This window comes from Protopterus annectens, chromosome 11.part0, assembly GCF_019279795.1.
Source record: "Protopterus annectens isolate FY-2018-M chromosome 11.part0, PAN1.0, whole genome shotgun sequence".
Classification (NCBI taxonomy): Eukaryota; Metazoa; Chordata; order Ceratodontiformes; family Protopteridae; genus Protopterus; species Protopterus annectens.
Genome location: NC_056745.1, coordinates 391146505 through 391165669, shown reverse-complemented (window position 1 = coordinate 391165669; position 19165 = coordinate 391146505). Strand labels below are relative to the sequence as shown.

Below are 19165 nucleotides of genomic sequence, written 5' to 3'. Positions count from 1 at the left end.
TGTTCTTATGCTCTTTTATTGTAGTATTACTTTTAGTTAATTGTACATCTCTCTCTTAATTGTTTCTGGGATCTGATTCGTAATGCAATTTTATTTAATGATTACAACAGGTTTAATGTTTTTGCACTCTTGATGAAGTCTTGTGAAGATAAATGCGCTTAGTGTTCCTTGTTCTGTGTATTAAAAAGTTCCATTGTTGGAGCCCGTTTTCCGTTACTTGTATGTTTTTGGTTCTATGTATTGAGTTTTGTAATGAATGTCCTCACTTTCACATATGATGTGATCAAATGGCCTCATCCTTACACCGGGGATTCTGCTTAGAACAGTGTGCCTCTCCTCTCCCACTCCAAAGCAGGTAAACAGGCTAAACCTCTTCATTCTTCTCCTAACCCAAAGCCGGTTCCAGCAGGTGGCCAGTCTGATAGGTTCAAAGGTAAGTACTAAGCTAGCTGCCCTTGCAGGATATTATATGCCTAGCCAATTTCTCTTTTTGTGCTTGAAAATAACTTATCCTATTTCATTATACATATTGACCTTACCCATCCCATGGTTGATAATTGTATAATGCCCCTAATGAGAATAACTGGGCTGATACAATAGATAATTTGAGGGGACCCATGGATAGGATAAAGCAGTTAGGAGCTGTCTATTAGTAGTACAGGGGGCAGTATCGGTCAGTAGGTTTAATATACCTTCAGCCTTAGTGTAGGTAACATTGTTCACAATCAGCTCAGTGCATTGCTGTGTTGTACTTTTGAGATTACGAATATGCCTGGAAAATACTTTGATTGTCTTCAGCTTGGGTAGCTATTTTAGCCTTGGACTTGGCTTTGGTGGATTTTATTAGGCTCCTGAGTTGTTTCTTTATTTCAGTGACAAGGGTTGTAATGCCTGGTCGCTGGGGATGTTATCATAGCTTTATTTATTTGCTTACTTACATTTGTTTACTGGGAAAGTCTGACTGGGCCAGAAGCCCATTTTCATCAGAGGCCCGGGGAGAAAAACTCCACAAAAATATAAGCAAAATACAATAATTAGATAGTACAATAGTATAAATATAGTAAGAAGCAGAATACATATCATCTCGTTAGTCTATACAAAGAAATATTGAATACAGTTTTCTAGTAGATACAGGTTCAAAAAGAAAAACACGCGTTTCAGTAAAGATCACTGTGCGAAAAATAAAATTAGTACTGTGTACATATTTAATAGTTATGAACAAATGAGATTTCATTATATATATATATAGATGTGTGTGTGTGTGTGTGTGTGTGTATGTATATATATATATATATATATATATATATATATATATATATATATATATTCCCCTCAGTAATAACACTGAGGAGAGGGAGAAAATGGGGTAAGGAGTGGGCAGTTTGATGAAAGAGCTATAGATGTCAGTCAGGTTTGGCGCAGGAGCAGTACCAGTTTTTGGATAGATATTTAAATAGTAGTTTGAAATTGGTAGATTCAGGTGCGTTTTGGAGAGTGTGGAGTAGAGAGTTCCATAATTTGGCTATTTGATTCGAGAATAGGGCTTCACCTTGAGTGTTGTTAGCTTTGTTTACTGTGAGAAAGTTTCTGTCTGCAAGTCTTAGACTTTGTGGGCATGATTAGGGAACAAGTTCCTTGAGGGATGGGCATTTGTCAGGATGGAGGGTGATACTGAGTGTGAATTTAAGTTAGTAGAGATGGACAAGGTTAGGTAGATTGAGTCAATTTAATTTATGTAGAGCGATACAATGGTGGGGTTTTAAGGGGAAGGTTGGCTGCGAAGCAGGCTATTTTTTTGTAGCAAGTTCCCAATTTGGTTAAGTCTGATTTTTTTTTTTTTTTTAAGTTGGTAAAGAGGGGGAAATCATAAAGGAGTGTAGACAGGAGGAAGGTACTGGATATGACTAGTCTTGTATTGGCAGTGAGGAATGGCTCGCTTCTGTGCAGTGAGCCGTTTGACATGAACTTTCTTAATTGTGATGGCTATGTGTTGGTCAAATCTGAGTTTGTTGTCAGTAGTCATGCCAAGGAGTTTTGTATACTCAACTTGTTGGATGACTGTGTTGTTTGCTGAGACACTGGTGAAAGGATGAGTGGTAGGTGATTGCTACTGGTAAATAGCATTAACTCTGTCTTTTTGGGGTTGAGGATTAGTTGTGATTTACTTAGATATGTTTCAATGTCATTAAAAGCTTGTTGGGCTACTATTTAGAGGTCTGGTAAAGTATCTGCTGAGCAGATTAAAGCTGAATTGTCTGCATACTGAACTACTTTAGCGTGTGTTGTGGATGAGGCTAGATCATTAGAGGAGATGGTGAAAAGAAGGGGTATTAATATGGATCCTTGAGGATTCTGACTTAGACAGGCAGAAGTGGTGAGAGTGGATTTCCATTGTACTGCTTATTGTTTGTCATAAATATAGCATAGGAACCAGAAGAGGGAAGTCTTTGATAGGTTTAGTGAGGCAAGAGTATTAAGGAGTTTCTGATGGAAGAAAAGCGTTCAATGCTTTTGAGATGTCTTGGAAAACTGATGCTACTTGCTGGTTTGAATTTCAGAATTGGTTGATGGTGGTATAGAAATTAATTAGGGCTGTGGTGGTGCTGTGTTTTGTTCTGAAACCATGTTGGAGGGAGAGATAAGGTTGTGAGATAGTGGGTATTGTAGTAATTGAGCGTGTGTACATTTTTCCAGAATTTTGACACAAGGGGAAAGGTTGGCTTTGATGTCAGTGTTTAATTCTGTTGATGATCCTTCTTTATGTAGAGGGGGTGATATGGGAACTTTTCCATAATTTTGTGACATATTGTTCTGCTATAGACCTATTTACCAGACTGGAGATAGGCAGAGCTTTGGCATCAGCTGAAAGTTTGAGGTACTCATTAGGAAATTGCTCAGCTGCTAAGGAAGAAGGTTTCAGTTTTTTCAGCATCCTTCTTATGGTGTTAGTTGGGACAGGTTTGAGATCAAAAGAGTCATTGTTAGTTACAGGGAATCATTCCACCTCACCATCTCTTCTACCGAATGTGGAAACTAAAGAGAGCATGGTGTTTATAAAGTAGGTGTTGATTTGTAAGGCAATACTCACACTTTGGCTATTGTTTCTGGGGTTTTGGCTTTACCTGGGTGGAGGAGTGAGGTAATTGCCTGCTAGAACTTTTTGAGATTGTTTTCATATTTGTTTTGCATAGATGTATATTTTTTGTCTAGTTTGAGTTGTTTTTTTAATTGCTGAGATGCTGGTATGCTAACAGAGTTTTATTGTCTTTTGTTTTCTGGTATTGAAACCAGATTTCTAATGGATTCTTTTGATATCCAGGGCAATCTCTTATTTTTAACATGACATGTACGAGTTGGTGCTAAGCTATTTAGAATAGCTAGAAATGTGTTATTGAAGTACGTTACAGCCTGTTTGAGTTGGCGATGATGGAGTGGTGTCCAGTTACATTTATTGAGCACGTCTAAGAATGCTTAGTTGGAGAAGTTTTTGGTATTTCATATGACTTTGTAAACTATGCTTCTGGGTGGGTTGAGCTGATGACAGATTAAGTAGGTAGGACTATGTTCACTTAAATTATTTTGAAGGCGGTTGGCGAGATAGCTGTGGGTGGTACTGTTAATAAGTGACCAGTCTAAGAGAGATTCCTTTTTGCTATGTTTATCTATTCAAGTGGGAAACTGGATAGTTTGGGAGAAACCACGTAGATTTGTGAAGGTGGAGAGGTTATCACCAGTGCAAGTGTTCCAGTCTAAGTCAAAGTCACCTGTGATAATGATTTTGTGGATGTAGCTTGAGGCTGTCCAGGCTGTGAGTGCCTCAGTGGCAGTATGGGTATTGTTGGGTGGTATGTAAGTGGCTGTTATGGCAATATTTTTCTTTGGGTTGATTCTGAGCCGTGTTACTAGGACTTCAAAGCTGTTATCATAAGGGTACTTGATGGGTAATCTATGCTTAGGTTATTTTTGTAGAAGATTGCAAACCTGCTTCCCTTCTTCCTGATCCTGTCTAACCTATGTACACAGTAACATTATGGGAGTATGTCTGGGTCTCTTATATGGGGTTTTAGCCAAGTTGCTGTTGCTATAAGAATGTCTGGTGAGTATTGTGCAATGACTGCATGAAAGTCTGTGATTTTATTAACTAGAATTCTAAGGTTTATGTTAAGAATGAGAAGATCTGAAGTTTTAATGTGAGGAAGGGGTGGAATGGTAGGCATGATGGTATGTTGTGCAATATGTGGCCCGGGATTGAGGTATATATCACCACTGTGGAGAATCTATGATAATATACATGCACGTTTGTGTGACGGTTTGCTGAAGTGGATAGTGGTATTGCTGACAACTACATGTTTGAAGTGGAAGTATGCAGTAGGTGTGTGTGATTGTAGAGCTGGGAAGAGATGGTAAGGTAGGAGAGTAAGGAGTGGATGGTATTAGTAAAATATAGTGTGGGGCTGTGGACATGTTGTATCTGTAGGTGAGTGTAGGATGTTAGTATGCAGATAGCAGGAGGGTATAGAGTGTGAGCAGGAGAAAGAGCATGGTGTGTATTCTTTGTTTTGGAATGTTAGGTTAGCTAGATGGTGTGATGAAGATGTAGGGACAAAGGGGTTTTGGTGTAGTGTGGTTGGAGTAGATTGATTAAGGATAGTTGCAGTTAAGTTGTGTGAGGGGAGGGAGGAGTGTTACAAATAGTGTATTGATTAATTGAGGTGTGACTGGTGGACAGAGGATGATTGCTGATTGGGGGAAGTTAAGGGGAGTGGTTAGTGTTTGTATAAGTCTGGCTGATTCAGGGGTGGGTGGGAATGGGGGTAGAATAGGGGAGCAGAGTAAGCCCAAACGTAGCAGGCTGGCCTCCTCAGAGAAGAATGTAAAGAAAAACAATTAGTATAAGAAGTAGAAACCTTGGAGCTGTAAGGTAAATGAAAGCAAGGAAGAGGTAGTGGCAGATCCCTCTACTCTGTACCATCAGAATTAGGCTGTTGGATTGGAGACAGAGGTTGATTATTTACTATTATAACCACAAGGAGAAAAGTCGGTAAGAAGTAGATTACTACAGGGTTCAGTGCTGGGATTAATCCTGGATGTGTGTTATATATCACACTTAGTCTGAGAAGCAAGATCAGCTTGTATGTTGATACAGACATTGGCTTGATAGTATTGAATGGAGGCAGGTATCTTGACAGATATTTGTTAACCTGAATTGCAGATGTATAAGTAACAGTTGAGATTTGATCTAAAAAAATGCAAGGTTATGTAGTTGGTGAAGGCCTGAAGATCATATAGTGTTCTTAGGGTAACCCCTCATAAGATGAGGAGGAAAGGAATTCAGAGTTACTAATCACTCCTAAAGAGAATCATGATGTGCATTATGGAGGAATAATAGGGGGATACCAGAAAGATACTGAGGTATATAGCACAGAATGCAGAGGCTCGTCCTTTCACTGTACAAGGCATTGGTTAAGCCATATCTTGGGCACTCTGGTTTGTTACAGAAGCTGTACAGTGAAAGGGAAACAGTGGAGGAAATTGAGCTGTGTCCAAGCAGAATTGCCAAACTGGTGAAAAGAGTGGAAGGGCTGGATTACAATTAAAAAAATGCAGTGTTGGTTGTGCATACACTGTCTAATAGTGAATTGAAAAGGAAGCTATCATTTGGATAAGTAAATACCTGGGAGCAAGTGAGTGGTCAGGAGTAGAAGTGAAAGGACAGAAGGGAGAAAGGGGAATGTTGTTGACAGCAGGAAATTGAATTGTTCTGGTTAAACCTCAGGAAATACTATTCTAGCAGTGGAATGTGTGTTTTTTCAGACATTTTTATTGAATTACCGTTTATGATGTAGGCAAAAGTGCATTTATATAAAAGTAAAGTATATTAGCATAAACATTATACTTCACATGTATTACTATATATCATATAACCTAAGCAATATTACATAAATTATTCAATTTCTGCCGTTTTTAAACAAGACACATCTTTATTAAACCATCACTTACTACATAGGCAATTGTACATGTATCTAAATGAAAACAAACCACACCTACACAACCATAGTTGCAAGCATTTTACATCACAAACCATACTGATACACACTCCTAGTTGCAAACGTTATACATCACTTCTAATCTACCCAATCTTTCTCACTGAAACATTACATAGCTCATTTAAGTCCTGCCGCCTTTTAAACCTCATTCCTTCCTTGTATGTATTGTTCCCACAATTCCCATTTTTCCTGTGTGGTTTGCTCCTACCCTTTTCTCTAGATCTCAGTTCCAGTTGCTTTGTCTCTGTTACTATATTCACTACTTCCAGGATAGTTGGTTTAGATTTTGATTTCCATTTTCTAGTAATTACTTTTTTGGCAGCCACTATAAATAGACACAGCAAGGCCTTACCATGTGTTGTCTGCAGCCACTGTTTGTAGTGACCACCAAAGCAGGTCAGTTGTCTGAGGCAGAACAGCAGTAGATTGGAGCATGGATCTGGAAATGGCAGCTGCATGGAGGTTAACTGCCACATTTGCATGGACTCAGTAGACTGTGGATGTTCTTCAGCATCAGTGCATAAACATATGACACAACTTCGGAGACTATGTGAGACTAAATATCAGCCTTGCATGAAACAAACGTAGTGTCTAATGCTCCTTTACACCAAGCTACAGGGGAACACAGAATACCCTGGGGCACACATCAGCACTGTCCATACAAAAAAGTCACTGCTCAAAGCCAGTGTAGTCATTATGCACATCATATATTATACATTTTTACAGTCAAAACTGTTATGCAACCAGAATAGCAGTACTGTTAATCTGCTTAGGACACACAAGGAGAGCTGTTACCCTTTTGACTTATATAAGTGGTGCAGTATAGCTGCTGTGTTGGAACAGCGTGTCTAGATGTGTCAAAATGCATTACTTAGGAAAAGGTGGTTTTCTCAGTGATTTACTGAAGCAAGGAAATGCCAGAGAAAAACATGTAAATTTCTCCTTCTGACCTCCTTAATTCTCTTTCTTCTTCAGAAATCATTAACAATAAAAACAAAACAGTTAAACATTTGTATGCTCTTATGTTATTAGACTGCAGCAATTTTTTCTGTTTTCTTTTCATCACCTCTATCTTTACTTACCTCAAATAGCCACTACTGTACCATAGGAAGGGCATCAAGAATGGGGCACTTACTCTGAGTGTCAGCTTGTATGGGGTGCAGTAAGGGATCACAGTCACTTGTTAGACAGCTTGTAAATTGTCTGTCAGACAAAAACAGTCACACATACACCTTTAAACTTTGCTGAAGAATTCTGGACAAAGCCAGAAATAATAGGCTGACAAAGGGCTAAAATCGGGAACAATTTTTAAATATTATTCTATTTCAGTTAAGAAGGGCGGCCACGGTGGTGCAGCACTTAGCATTGCCGCCTCACAGCAAGAGGTTCTCCAGTTCGATCCTCGGCTGGGGTGCCTTCTGTGTGGAGTCTGCATGTCCTCCCTGTGGTCACGTGGGTTTCCTCCGGGTGCTCCGGTTTCCTCCCACATCCCAAAGACATGCTGTAGGTGGATTGGACACTCTAAATTGGCCTTAGGTGTGAATGTGTGCGTGTGCCTTCTGTGGAAGGTCGAGTGCCGGGCTAGCAACTCGACACCGTAAAAATCTACTGCCAATCATGAGCAGACAGGTGATCTGCTGTTGTGACCCCTAACTGGGAAAAGCCAAAAGAAGAAGAAAAAGATTATATTTCAGTTAAGAAATTAGTAGAACAAAAGATTTTGAATCGGCATACATTCCCTGAACAGTAAGAAATAGGAAACTCTAATGTCTGGCATTATTGACCGTCTGTAATCCTCAGTGGCTTACTAGAAAATGAGAAATATATGAGACAGGGCAAAAATATGAGGCCAGTCAGGAACATTCTGCAAAATTCTCGACAATTGAGAAGTATGACACACAGTTGGTTAGATGTTGTCTGTCAAGTGTGAAAATGTGATTTAAACTGTGAAAATATGATTTATTCTGCCAGCTAGTCAGGACCATGGTCTCCATTGGAGGGCAGTTTCCCAACAGCTGTAATGTAGCTCTGTCCAAGAACTTAACTGTCTTTCAGAGATAGACAAGAGTGCTTAGTATCAGTCAGAGTCCTCCCTTCCCCAGCTGACATCCTAAGCTATCACACTCTGCACAAACCCAGGATGCCAAAGTAGAAGGCAAATTCCTTGTATCATACTCCACTTGACTGGATTAACACATTTCTTTATTGGCAAGCGATGTTTATGTCCTCTTGAGCTTTGTGTTTTTAGGCAGTTTTGTCAATTGGAAACCTCTTGGAGTAGTCCTTAACCCAGTTTATAGCAACATACCACACATTATCCATTATGTGGCTTCTAGTCAAAGACAAAAGTTGAAGTATTTAGTTTTCAGGCAGGTAAGGGAAAACGAAAGGTAAAAAATGTTATAGGTTAATTATGACTGTAGGAGTAAGACTTCAAGGAAATTGGTTAAACCCATCAAAAAAGAGAGGAAGAAGGTAGTTTGTCAGGTATGACCAGTATTCAGGATGGTAGATAAATGTATTTTAAGGTTTAAGGACTGGAATTGTACAAAATACATTGATGAGGATACAAAGCCATTTAGATACATAATTTGTGCAGGTTTAAGTTTTAGTGTGCATTATTGAAGTGTTACAATATGTGCTTCTTTTTTGCTAGCTGTACATGGTTTTATGATGTCATTTCAGCTGCAACATGGACCTTTGCTTTTGTAGTCTGAATAAGAGTGTTGTCAGCTGGTTATGTTTGTTTACCTAGGTGAGAGATCACCAGGTCTCCAAGGAGGACACTGCAGAAAGTCCCAAGGAAGTTTTGGAACGTCTTGCACAAACCGAGCAACTGGTTGTGCAACTTAAGGAGCTGATCCGTGAAAAAGATGCACAGCTGCAGCAGAAGGAGACAGCCTTAAAGGTACAACTATCATAAACGTAACGACCACTGCTATAAAAAAGGCTGCTTGGCTTGTGTGCCTTCTGCGTTCTGTGCATCAGGCTTCTATTTGGATAAAATGCCTGCCTTATCTACATCTCAGCTAATTGCAATCCTTGCGCATCTTTATTTTGCATACAGCTCATCTTGTGGTAGTCCCTGCTGTCTTTCTACTGCTTGAAATGGTACGCAGTTTTGGTAACTTGCTTACATTCTTCAATACATTTGTGTTCATGCTGCACTTAAACGCACCTCTTGTGCATTTTGCTTGCTGAGGAGTTTCTGCTTCATTTATAATCATAATACTTTTCTTGTTACCATTGGTTTTATTCCTACAGTTTTTAGTCTTGTCTTTTTTTGGTTTATTTTCTGCTGCTTTTGCTTCATTTTGGCTCCCCTTCCTTGCACAACATTTAGAATTTAAATGTTCATAGGTGCTATCTATTAAACTCTACTCAGTGTCCTAGATGTTCGTCAACATAAAACGTGCACTGACAGAAGTATGTTTCTTTTTCGGTTGCTTATCATCTATCTTGGGCATCCTCTGCAAAACATTTCTTTTCTTGTATAGCATTTCTTTTTTGTCAAGACTACCTGAGCTGTTACATTAATGTCTATCTTCTCTGACTGGTTTTCTCTACTGTCTACTGTATTTTTATTTATTTTTTTATTTCTAACCAGTGTGCATCACGTTACATCTTTTATGTTACTTGAAAGTTTTATTTCTTGCCACTTGTCCAGTATACATTGGTCCATGGTCACACTTCTCATCTCCTTCTGTTCAATTAAGCATGGATGGATAGTAAATGTGTCGTGAGAAGTTGTTTTGTACTTCTACTCCATTGTTATCGAGTCCAAGTTATTTTTATCTTGCTGAAGTTCTACAGAATTTGTTGCATTAGTTCATAAAATAATTTCACCACATGCCATACAGTTAACAAAGCTTGTAACAGTAATATAGGCGTTACAACGGCAACAGTTCTCTCCTGTAATGATAAAGTTTTATTATACTGAATAATTATGCCATATTCTTTATCAAGGATGACTCTTGTAATTGTATTTCTGTTGTCTGATTTGAGCTTCTGTTCATTGGTGATATATTTATTTTGGCTTTTTACCTGACAAATATCCCTTTTCACAAGGCTAGTGCTTTCTCATTGAAGTTCTTACAGTATCAATGTAAAAGCTGAGTTGTAACCTGTCATCTGTAGCCATTCTCGCCACATGTCCTTCTATATTCCTGTTGGCGTATTCTGAACAGAAGGAATCTCCTGCTCAGGGCAGCCCGACACTCACCCAGTAAATCCTAATGATCTTGTATTATGCACAGTACATCATACCCATGCTCCCTCCACATAACATAAAAGGGACAGGGGTATGATGAACTTCTTTGCCTCCAGTTTGAACATCATTATTGCTCATTAGTCTGAATGCCCTGTTGCTGTGCTGAATACCTAGCAGACCGGTAAGTGTGCTGTTGGGGCTGGTTTTTTCCCTTTCTTTTCTTGGTCTTGTATTTTATTTTGCTACCTGGAGCTCATGTCATCTAAGAAGGGAAAAATGTCAGTGTGGGAGGCAGATTCTCCATAAAGATCGTCACAAAGAGCGTATTTTTATTTGGGTACTTCCCACAACCATACCTCTTGTAATATCTGTAAAGCATTTGTGCCTAAGACAATCAGAAGCTGTTTGTCTTCCCTGGCCATTTATTTTGAAAACCAACAGCTTAAACGTTAGTTCAGGGTACTACAGCAAAATCCTTCAACCCTGAGATACTCTTGCTAGGTAAGAAGAAGGCCAAGAAGTCTCGGCCAGATTCTTTAGCTGTCTAACCTCCACTGGACATCCCTCTATAAGCAGGTAATAGCTCTGTAGGTCATTCAGCATTGACATCAGATTTCTCTGCCGCAATCCCATCAGAGGCCAGCATGGATTAGTCTTTTCACACATCCTCTGAGGTTTTGCAGGTGTCTGCTCTAGATGTCAAGGGGGAACCGCAGTTCATTATCTCGGACAGTCCTAGAGGAATTCCACAGATATTGGTCAGGGAGGAGGTTCCAAGTTCTCTTAATGAATCTCACCAAGGGTTGGAATCTACAGTATATGTTAGGGCTAATGTCCCTTCCAAAAAAAGACAAAAAATGAAGCATGTTTCCATCTAAGGATCCTCAAAAGGAATGGCAAAAGTTTACTCAGATCTTGTTTTTTGCATTGATGGCCCTGAAGCCTCCTCAAGGGATTTCAGTACCTGCTCCTCCTTGGAACTTTACCCCTTCTGTTTTGCTTAGGGAACCGGATTCCTTGGATGAGAATTCAGTGTCTGTTGAGGGGTCTTTGTCCTATTCTTCACAAATGTATTTGCCTTTGCTTTGTGGTTCTGATGTGGAGGAGTCTGTTAGCCCTGAGTCCCCTTTTGAGGAATTGTCCTTTGGGAACACAATTACTAGGATGATGAAATACTTTAAGTGGGATTTTTCTCACTTGTCTGACATTCAAAGAGGATGTTATGAGTTGCTTCAGGTGGATTCTTCTAAACCATTGGCAGTTCCTCCTGTATTGGCTGCCTTGTTAGACACTTTCATTGCTGCTTCCAAGTCTCCTGATTCTCAGCCTCCTGCTCCTAAGAAACCTGATAGGTTCTATAAGGTCCTTGAGGATTGTCAATTTTTATTTAAATGTCCTTCTGCTGCTCCTGCTGTGGTGTCAGTCTCTTCTGACAAACCTAAGCTGTTGCCCTCTTCCAAACTTTTGCCTTTTGATAAGAATAACAGGACAATGGATACGATTGGTCAGAAACTTTACACTGCTTCTACTTTGGCCTCTAGGTCTGTTAATTACCAGATCCACATGACCAGATATGCCCTGGCCTTTTTTTGCTCAAGCTTACCAGGTTATTTCTGACCTCCCTGATGTTGAAGGCAAATCCTCTGCCTTATCTATTTTAGGTTTTGCTTCTCAAGTGGCCCACCACTCTGTTAAGTGCAGCTGTGATGCTGATGATGCCTCTTCCATGGCTGCGGCTTTTGTGTCTCTCATGAGACATTATTCTTGGCTTCATCTCCAGTGTCTGCATGATGACATTAAGGCAAAATTGTTAGATGCTCATTTGGATGATGAACATCTCTTTGGGATTGCTGCTGCTGACCTGTTTAAGTCTCCTTAAGAGAAAGACAAACCCATGCAGGACCTTAAACATAGTTTTGTCTCTCCTGCCCCCAAGTTTCAGAGGAATTATCCTTCTATATATTCTTTTGCTCAGAGGCAACCCCGCCAGGCCTCCAAAGACAGGAAGGGTGGTAGGTGGGCCCTCTCTGCTTAGGCTTCTCAGATTTCTATGGCCTAGAGGCCTCCTTTATCTGTTAAGCCTACTTGCCTTTGACATTTTGCACCCCCCCCTTCTCTTAGACCAGGTTCCTTTGTCCCTTTGTCTTTCCCTTTGTCTTTATAATTGGCTTCTCATCACTTCAGACTCTTGGGTTCCTTCCATCATCCATTGGGGTTACTTCATGGTATGGGAAGTCTCAGTCTCCTTTTTCAGGGATTCCTCAACCGCCTCTAGATTAACTTTCTCATTTTCCAGAGGTAATAGGATCCCTGGTGAATCAAGGAACCATTCAACCTGTCCCCGCTTCCCAAGTGGGAAAGGTTTTTTTATTCCCGGATGCTCCTGGTTCCTGGAAAGGGGGACACATGGAGACCTGTTCTGGATCTCTCCTTGCTCAACACCTTTCTCAAGGTCCCTTCTTTTTGGATGCTTACTCTTCAAACCCTGTTTCCTGTTTTACTATCCCAGGCTTTTCTGGTGTCTTTAGATCTGAAAGATACTTACCTTTATATCAATAATCCAAAACAGAAGGCTCTTCAAAGACCACTGTTAGTCCAACATTCCAGTTTATTGAAAACAAAGGCGGCAAAATAAAAAAGACTAGCTCAAGTTTTGAATTCACATACAGCAGAAATACATGAATGCTCTATTAAAAACAGCATTTTCGTCTCAAGGGACTTCCTCAGATGCATAAACACAATACTTAACTTCCTTTCTTATGTAGACCCCATGTGTCACAAACCACCAGTCACATTTAAAAAATCATTAAAAGTCAAAAATAAATAACACACACACACACACACACACACACACATATATATATATATATATATATATATATATATATATATATATATATACACACACACACACACACACACACACACACACACACACACACACACACATACATATGAAGTTGTTAAGCCCTTAATATCCACTTAGTTATGTAATATTTAGTTTTACATCCCTATTCACCCACTTTTAAAGTAAACTTTTGTCTATGTCCGTGTCTTCCTTTCATCTTCAGTTCTATGCTTTGCCCTTTGGCTTGTCTACTGCCCCAAGAGTATTCACAAAATGTCTAGCTCATGTGATTGCTTTTTGTAGGCCCCATGGCATTCAGATTTTTCGTTATCTAGATGACTTATTGTTTCAGTCGCCTTCTTCAATTCACCTGTTACTCCATGTGGAGCTTGCCATCTCTCTTTTTCAAATTATGGGGCTCACTGTCAACTTCCAGAAGTCCATCCTAACTCCCTGTCAGGATCATGTGTATCTGCGATGAAGGATTCAGACAGTGCCAGTGTTGGCCTCTCTTCTACCTCCAAAAGATTTGGCAGTGACAGCTTTCTTTCAGTTTCTTATTCCTCTGACTACCTTGCTAGCAAGGAAATTTCTTTTGGCCGTAGGATTCATGGCCTGTTTTGCAATGCTCCCTCTTGCCAGACTACATATGTGGAAACTTCCGTGGTACCTAAAGTCATTTTGGCCACAGTATTGTCACCCTCTAGATTTTAGTGTACCTCTCTTTCCCTGTCTATAGAAGGAATTTGAATGATGGATTCAACAGTTTGCTCTCAACTCAGACCTGCCCTTTCAGCCTTCAGTCCCTTCTCATGAACTGTCCACTGATGCCTCATATATGGGGTCGGGGCTTCTTTTAGTCACCTGAAAGTTTAGGGTCTCTTGCTCCCCTGTCAGAAGTCAGATGATGTCAACATCAAAGAGATGAGAACTCTAAATCTTGCCCTAAAAGCTTTTCACCCCATGTTCTCGCCAGGCCATTTGAAGGTGTACAGACAACACTAAAGTGATGTGGTATGTCAGCAAGCAGGGAGGCACAAAGTCTTACTTTCTCTGCAGAATGGATCTTCAGGCTTGGGAGGTGGCTGTCAGTTTTCAGTTAACTCTTCAGGCAATACACATTCCTTCAGAACACAATCTAGTGACAAACTCTCATAGCAGGTCCAAAACACAGGCTCACAAATGGATGCTTCACAGGGTATGTGTTTCTGGACGTGGTCCTTTGGTGGGGTATTCATCCTGTAGATCTTTTTGCCTCCTATCTGAACAGGCAGCTTTGTGTCTTCTGTAACAGAATGCCATGGCATCTGATATGGAAGACAGATGCCCTTTATTTTCCTTGGAAGGGGATGTTTCTTAATGCTTTCCCTCCTCTTCCTGTACTTCCAAGAGTCCTGCAGACTCCCCAGAAATGTTGCTAGTGATGCCCTTTTGGCCAAGACAGCACTGGTTCCCCCCTTAATGCATCTGGCCAGAGGCAGTCACAAGTTATCTCACCAGTTGGACCTACTTACACAGGACAAGGGGGTCTCTCGTTCATTCTCACTTGTCCACTCTTCAGCTGACACTGTTAGTGATAGGTTTTTAATCCCTTTCTGACACCCCTTTTCTGAGTACATGCTCAAGGTTTTGTAGGAAACAAGGAAACCCTCAAACAGAAAATCTTGTATGTTCAAATAGAAAAGATTGTCTGTCTGGTGCCATGCTTGTAACTAGAGCGAGCCCTTTTTCATTCCGGTCCCTCTGGTTCTCTCTTATTTGTGCGAGTCTGGCCTGGCCTTTTCTTCTGTGAAGGCCCATTTTAAAGCCTTTTGTGCTTGTCTACCCTTGAATCCTGCTTTGGCTTCGCATTTTGGGGTCAAACAATTTCTTAAAGGCATCCTGCCTATTAACGCTCCAAAGAAACCTATTCCTCTTCCTCTTTGGTACCTTAATTTTGTTTTGGAATAAATTGACATTTTGAGCCTGCAGACTCTGTTTCTTTGTAACATTGTACATGGAGGACTGTTTTGTTGCTGAGTCTTACTTCTGCATGGAGGATTTCTGAGCACCAGGCCCTTGGCCATTCCTACTTTTTTGTTTTTTTCAAAGGGTGTCCCTTCATACTTATCCTTCTTTTATGCCCAAGGTAGTAAATGAGTTGTCATTGAATTAGTTGGTACAACTGTCTTCCCTTTTCCCTTCTCCTCAGTCTGTTATTGAGAGGGTCCTGCATACCTTGGATTTGTACAGACAGCTCAGGTAGTATTTGGATAAAACTAAGGCCATTTGGAGGTCTGATCAGATTTTTGTTTCCTTTCATACCAGGATATTAGGTTTGAATGTTTCTAAGCAGAACATCTCCTCCTGGATATCTAAGGCCATTTCTTTTTGTTATACTTGTCTTGGCAAATCTCTTATCTGTTTATGTTAGAGCTCATTCCACTAGGGCTGTTGCCTTTTCTGGTGCCTTCTTCAAGGAGTTGGACACCAGTTCTATCCTTGAAGCTGCTACTTGGTCTTCAGGACGTACATTTACTAAGCATTATAAGTTGGATATGGTTTCTAGGGTCCAAGCAGGTTTTGTTAGAACCATTTTATTTGGGTTTGTTGAGGGATCTTCTCAGCCTTCCACCTCCCATTCTATTTCTTGAGCTTTTTAGTCTCCCTTCTGTTTAGAATAATGCACCAGTGATATAGAACGACATAGTACAGTTATGTAAAATCTTACCATAACAGTAGATGTCTTTCTCTTCACTGTTGCAGTATTCACTTCATTCCTCCAACTCCGTCTTGTTGGTTTTGTTTTTGTTTTAGATTCCCTTCCGGCTGAGGGTTTCCCATCTTTGTTCTGCATTTTTTCCTTCTGGATGTGCATGGACTCCTTTGTCCTGTGGAGACTGTTCTCCTGGGACAAATCAGTTCTGGGTAGCTGCATCCATACGTCCCTTTTATGTCCTACATAATGTGCAGGGAGCATGGGTGTGACATACATCATCATTCATATTGGCTGAGCATCGGGCTGACCTGGGCGGGAGATCCCTTCTGTTTTGAATACTGCAACAGTGAAGAGAAGGATATCTACTGCTATGGTAAGATTTTATACAACTGTACTTTCAGAATCATCGGCTGCTTGACTGTAGATAGCAGTTTTATTGCTTATTATAGAGAGATTTGTTCCATTGATATAGGTCAGTGTGATCTGGTGTCTGATCATAACTAGTTGCTATGTGCATGAGAAATAAAGACAAGGAGTTCACCTTCCAAGTCATCAGAGCTGAATTCCTTGAATCCATTTTTTGAACACACGTCTACTGGCTGTTGAGTAGAGACCGTCATAAGGAAGTAATAATGGCTGACAGGGTGGGGATTGCAGGGAAATAACCAACCAGTGGTGGCATCAAACCTCCCCATCCTTATAAGGTGCATTATTTTCCTATGCTTTTTACTCTGGAGGGCATTATTGTGCTTAGAAAATGGGCTAACTGTTGATTTTTACTTGTTTAATTATTTGTAGCTGCGTGCGCGTGTGTGTTTATATTATATTTGATGTAAAGTAGTTGCTCTGCGTATTTCATTGTTACTGTAATATATGTAATTTTTGAAGGAAATAATTTGCATCCAAATAGAAGTTATATAAATATTCACATCACAGATGCCTGCATGCACCGACAGGCGCACACAGAGATTACAGTGTTACAGTGTAGTAATTAAGCTCAAGTCCTCTGTGGTCATCGAGGATCTTGTGTGCATTGAGTTTCAGGTTTAAATACCACGTCTGCTAATCAACAGTCTAATAAACTTGTAAAACACACCAAGGCCTTGCAGCAGAGTGGTATTGAAATCTTCCTATAGTAGTAATCACATCTTCCCTGCTAATTTCTGTACAGCTATCCCAAAAATGATCACAAAAAAGTTTCTTGGTAATTTCTTGGTATAAGTAATCATTTACCTTTATGGCAAGCTTACTATGTATACCATTCTTGTTAAATCTTAAGTTCTTATAAAATGACTTTTCGTTGTGCTGTACAGATGTAGCCAGTTACAGATGTTTATCATTCCTGCTGCTTCAGAGGCATTTTGGGTTATCTGCCAGGGTAACCCAGTAATGGTCAACTTTCAAAAGGTCAGATTCACCTCTCTTTCTGTGACAACTGATTGGCTGGGCATGTCCTGATAGGGAAGCATTCAGCTTTGGCAGGAAGTGAGAATTCAGTCTTTTTCTGCCATCCAAAGAAAAAAGTCCTCTGAACAATTTTTTAGGCTTACTGCTCAGATAAGCCCCATTTGGGGACCCCCTTACTCTCATTTTATTATTAGATTTATTATTCTGTTTCTAGTTTCATGCTTGTTTAAAATATTTATTTTAGTATTTTATTTCTGTCACTATTTTCTGCTTGTACCAGTGCTTATTTGGCTTCTATCCTTGCCAATTGCTTGTTTTCACAGTTTCTATGAAAACTTCCAGTATTTCTTTTAGAAATGCCTTATGTATATGTGCTGTTAAGACAATAGGGGCTGTTTCATGCAGTCAGAACCTGACTTCACTGTTACTGTGCTTTTTCATTTTTTGGCTTGAAAATATTGTAGAACTTGGATTTTTCGGTATTTTCAAATTATTTACTATGTGTTTGGCTCTTGTATTGTGTGTTTTTAACATTGTGTTGCGAGTGCATCCCAGATTAAGTTATTTAAATGTACTGTAGAGATTTTACTGTCTTTGACAAGAAAATGTGGTTTGAATTGCTATTAAACATTATTTTATGGCAGTTTACCATGGTTAAAGTGATTGGGAGCTAGTTTTAACACTGATTTGTCATATGGGTTGCTTTGGTATTTGAATTTTGTGTACTGGAAATTCTTTAACTTCTCTCAGTTGTAAAAGACTTCTGAACACATTTCAAACATTTTTGTGATAATAGAACAGTTTGGTAAAGTTTAGTTGTGTGGGGATATACTTATTACTAGAAATGTTCAGTGGTTATACATTATCCCCTAACTTGATGAATCCTAGCTTTGGTACCTCCATCAAATATGGTTGCACCTAAAAGAAACAAAATAAAAATATGCCTCAGTCTACAGTCATTGATTCTGTTGGGGCCACTGCTTGGTCCGCAGACCACTTACATTTTGTTCCATCTCCGTCTAGCGTAGCTTTGCTGGCCATTTTGGAACAGGATTCGGGCAAATCCTCCAGTACCTGGAGCAGATATGGGAGAACCAAACCCTTTGCATGCAGAAGTAGTGTGGTGTAAGAGACCCCTTGCCAGACATAATATTCTGTACCCAGTAAAGTTCACAAGGAAAAGAAACAGTAGTTTCCTCATATAGCTGTTAATCAGATTATAATGGTTTATAAGGCTCGTGGTTTCCTTGTCTAAAGAATATTCTGCAGACAGTGATTTAGTGATTTCTGTTCCCATACAAGGCTCTAGTGCTTGTTTGGCTAGGGAATGATGAGGAATCTCATGAGGACAATGTTTATTTCCTAGTTGACTTCCTTAGTCACTGTGATCTTAGGAAGGTTAACCTGAGCTTAAGTCCAAACAAGTGTTCACTTTTCCTCAGATGATTGCTAGATTTAGTGATGTTTTTGCTTGGGAGCAGTCTGGAACTACTCCAGAGCTTGGCAGGGGTCCTTAAACAAAGTCTGAGGTGTCTGTAGTTACAGACTGTGCTTGAGCTAGAAAGGAAAACTGGGAGACCTGGATTCAGATAAAACTGGTTTCTCCACCAAAGCAGTTCCCTTTTTAAAAATCCCAATACAGGAATCTGGAATGTCAGTGATGTTGATGTTGAGACAATACAGAGTTTAGGTACCATTTAATCTTCCTTGTGGAGTTTGGCTAGAGGAATCACAGAAGTCATGGTTGCCATGAATCGTAGAATCCTGAGAAATTACTTTGATAAAACTTTGGACAGTGGAAAAAAACTCAGGAATAGCTCTAGATCATCATCCTCATCAGACACTGTTTTCCCATTTTCTACATGGGATTGTGATATCATATTAACTGTTACCATCTCTCTTGATTCAATGCCACACACCTGCCTTCCTCGATGCTCATGCCTGACTGTTGCAGA

At 39.9% G+C, this 19165-nt stretch overlaps 1 protein-coding gene across 2 annotated transcripts in view; it reads left to right on the top strand.

Moving 5' to 3' along the window:
- Nucleotides 1–19165, top strand: part of GOLGB1 (golgin B1) — a 1744011-nt gene that overhangs the window by 193994 nt on the left and 1530852 nt on the right. For both annotated transcript variants that reach the window (XM_044087881.1, XM_044087880.1), the window contains exon 3: nucleotides 8803–8955. In XM_044087881.1, the coding sequence (XP_043943816.1) occupies nucleotides 8803–8955 (153 nt within the window). The remainder of the gene's footprint in view (nucleotides 1–8802; nucleotides 8956–19165) is intronic.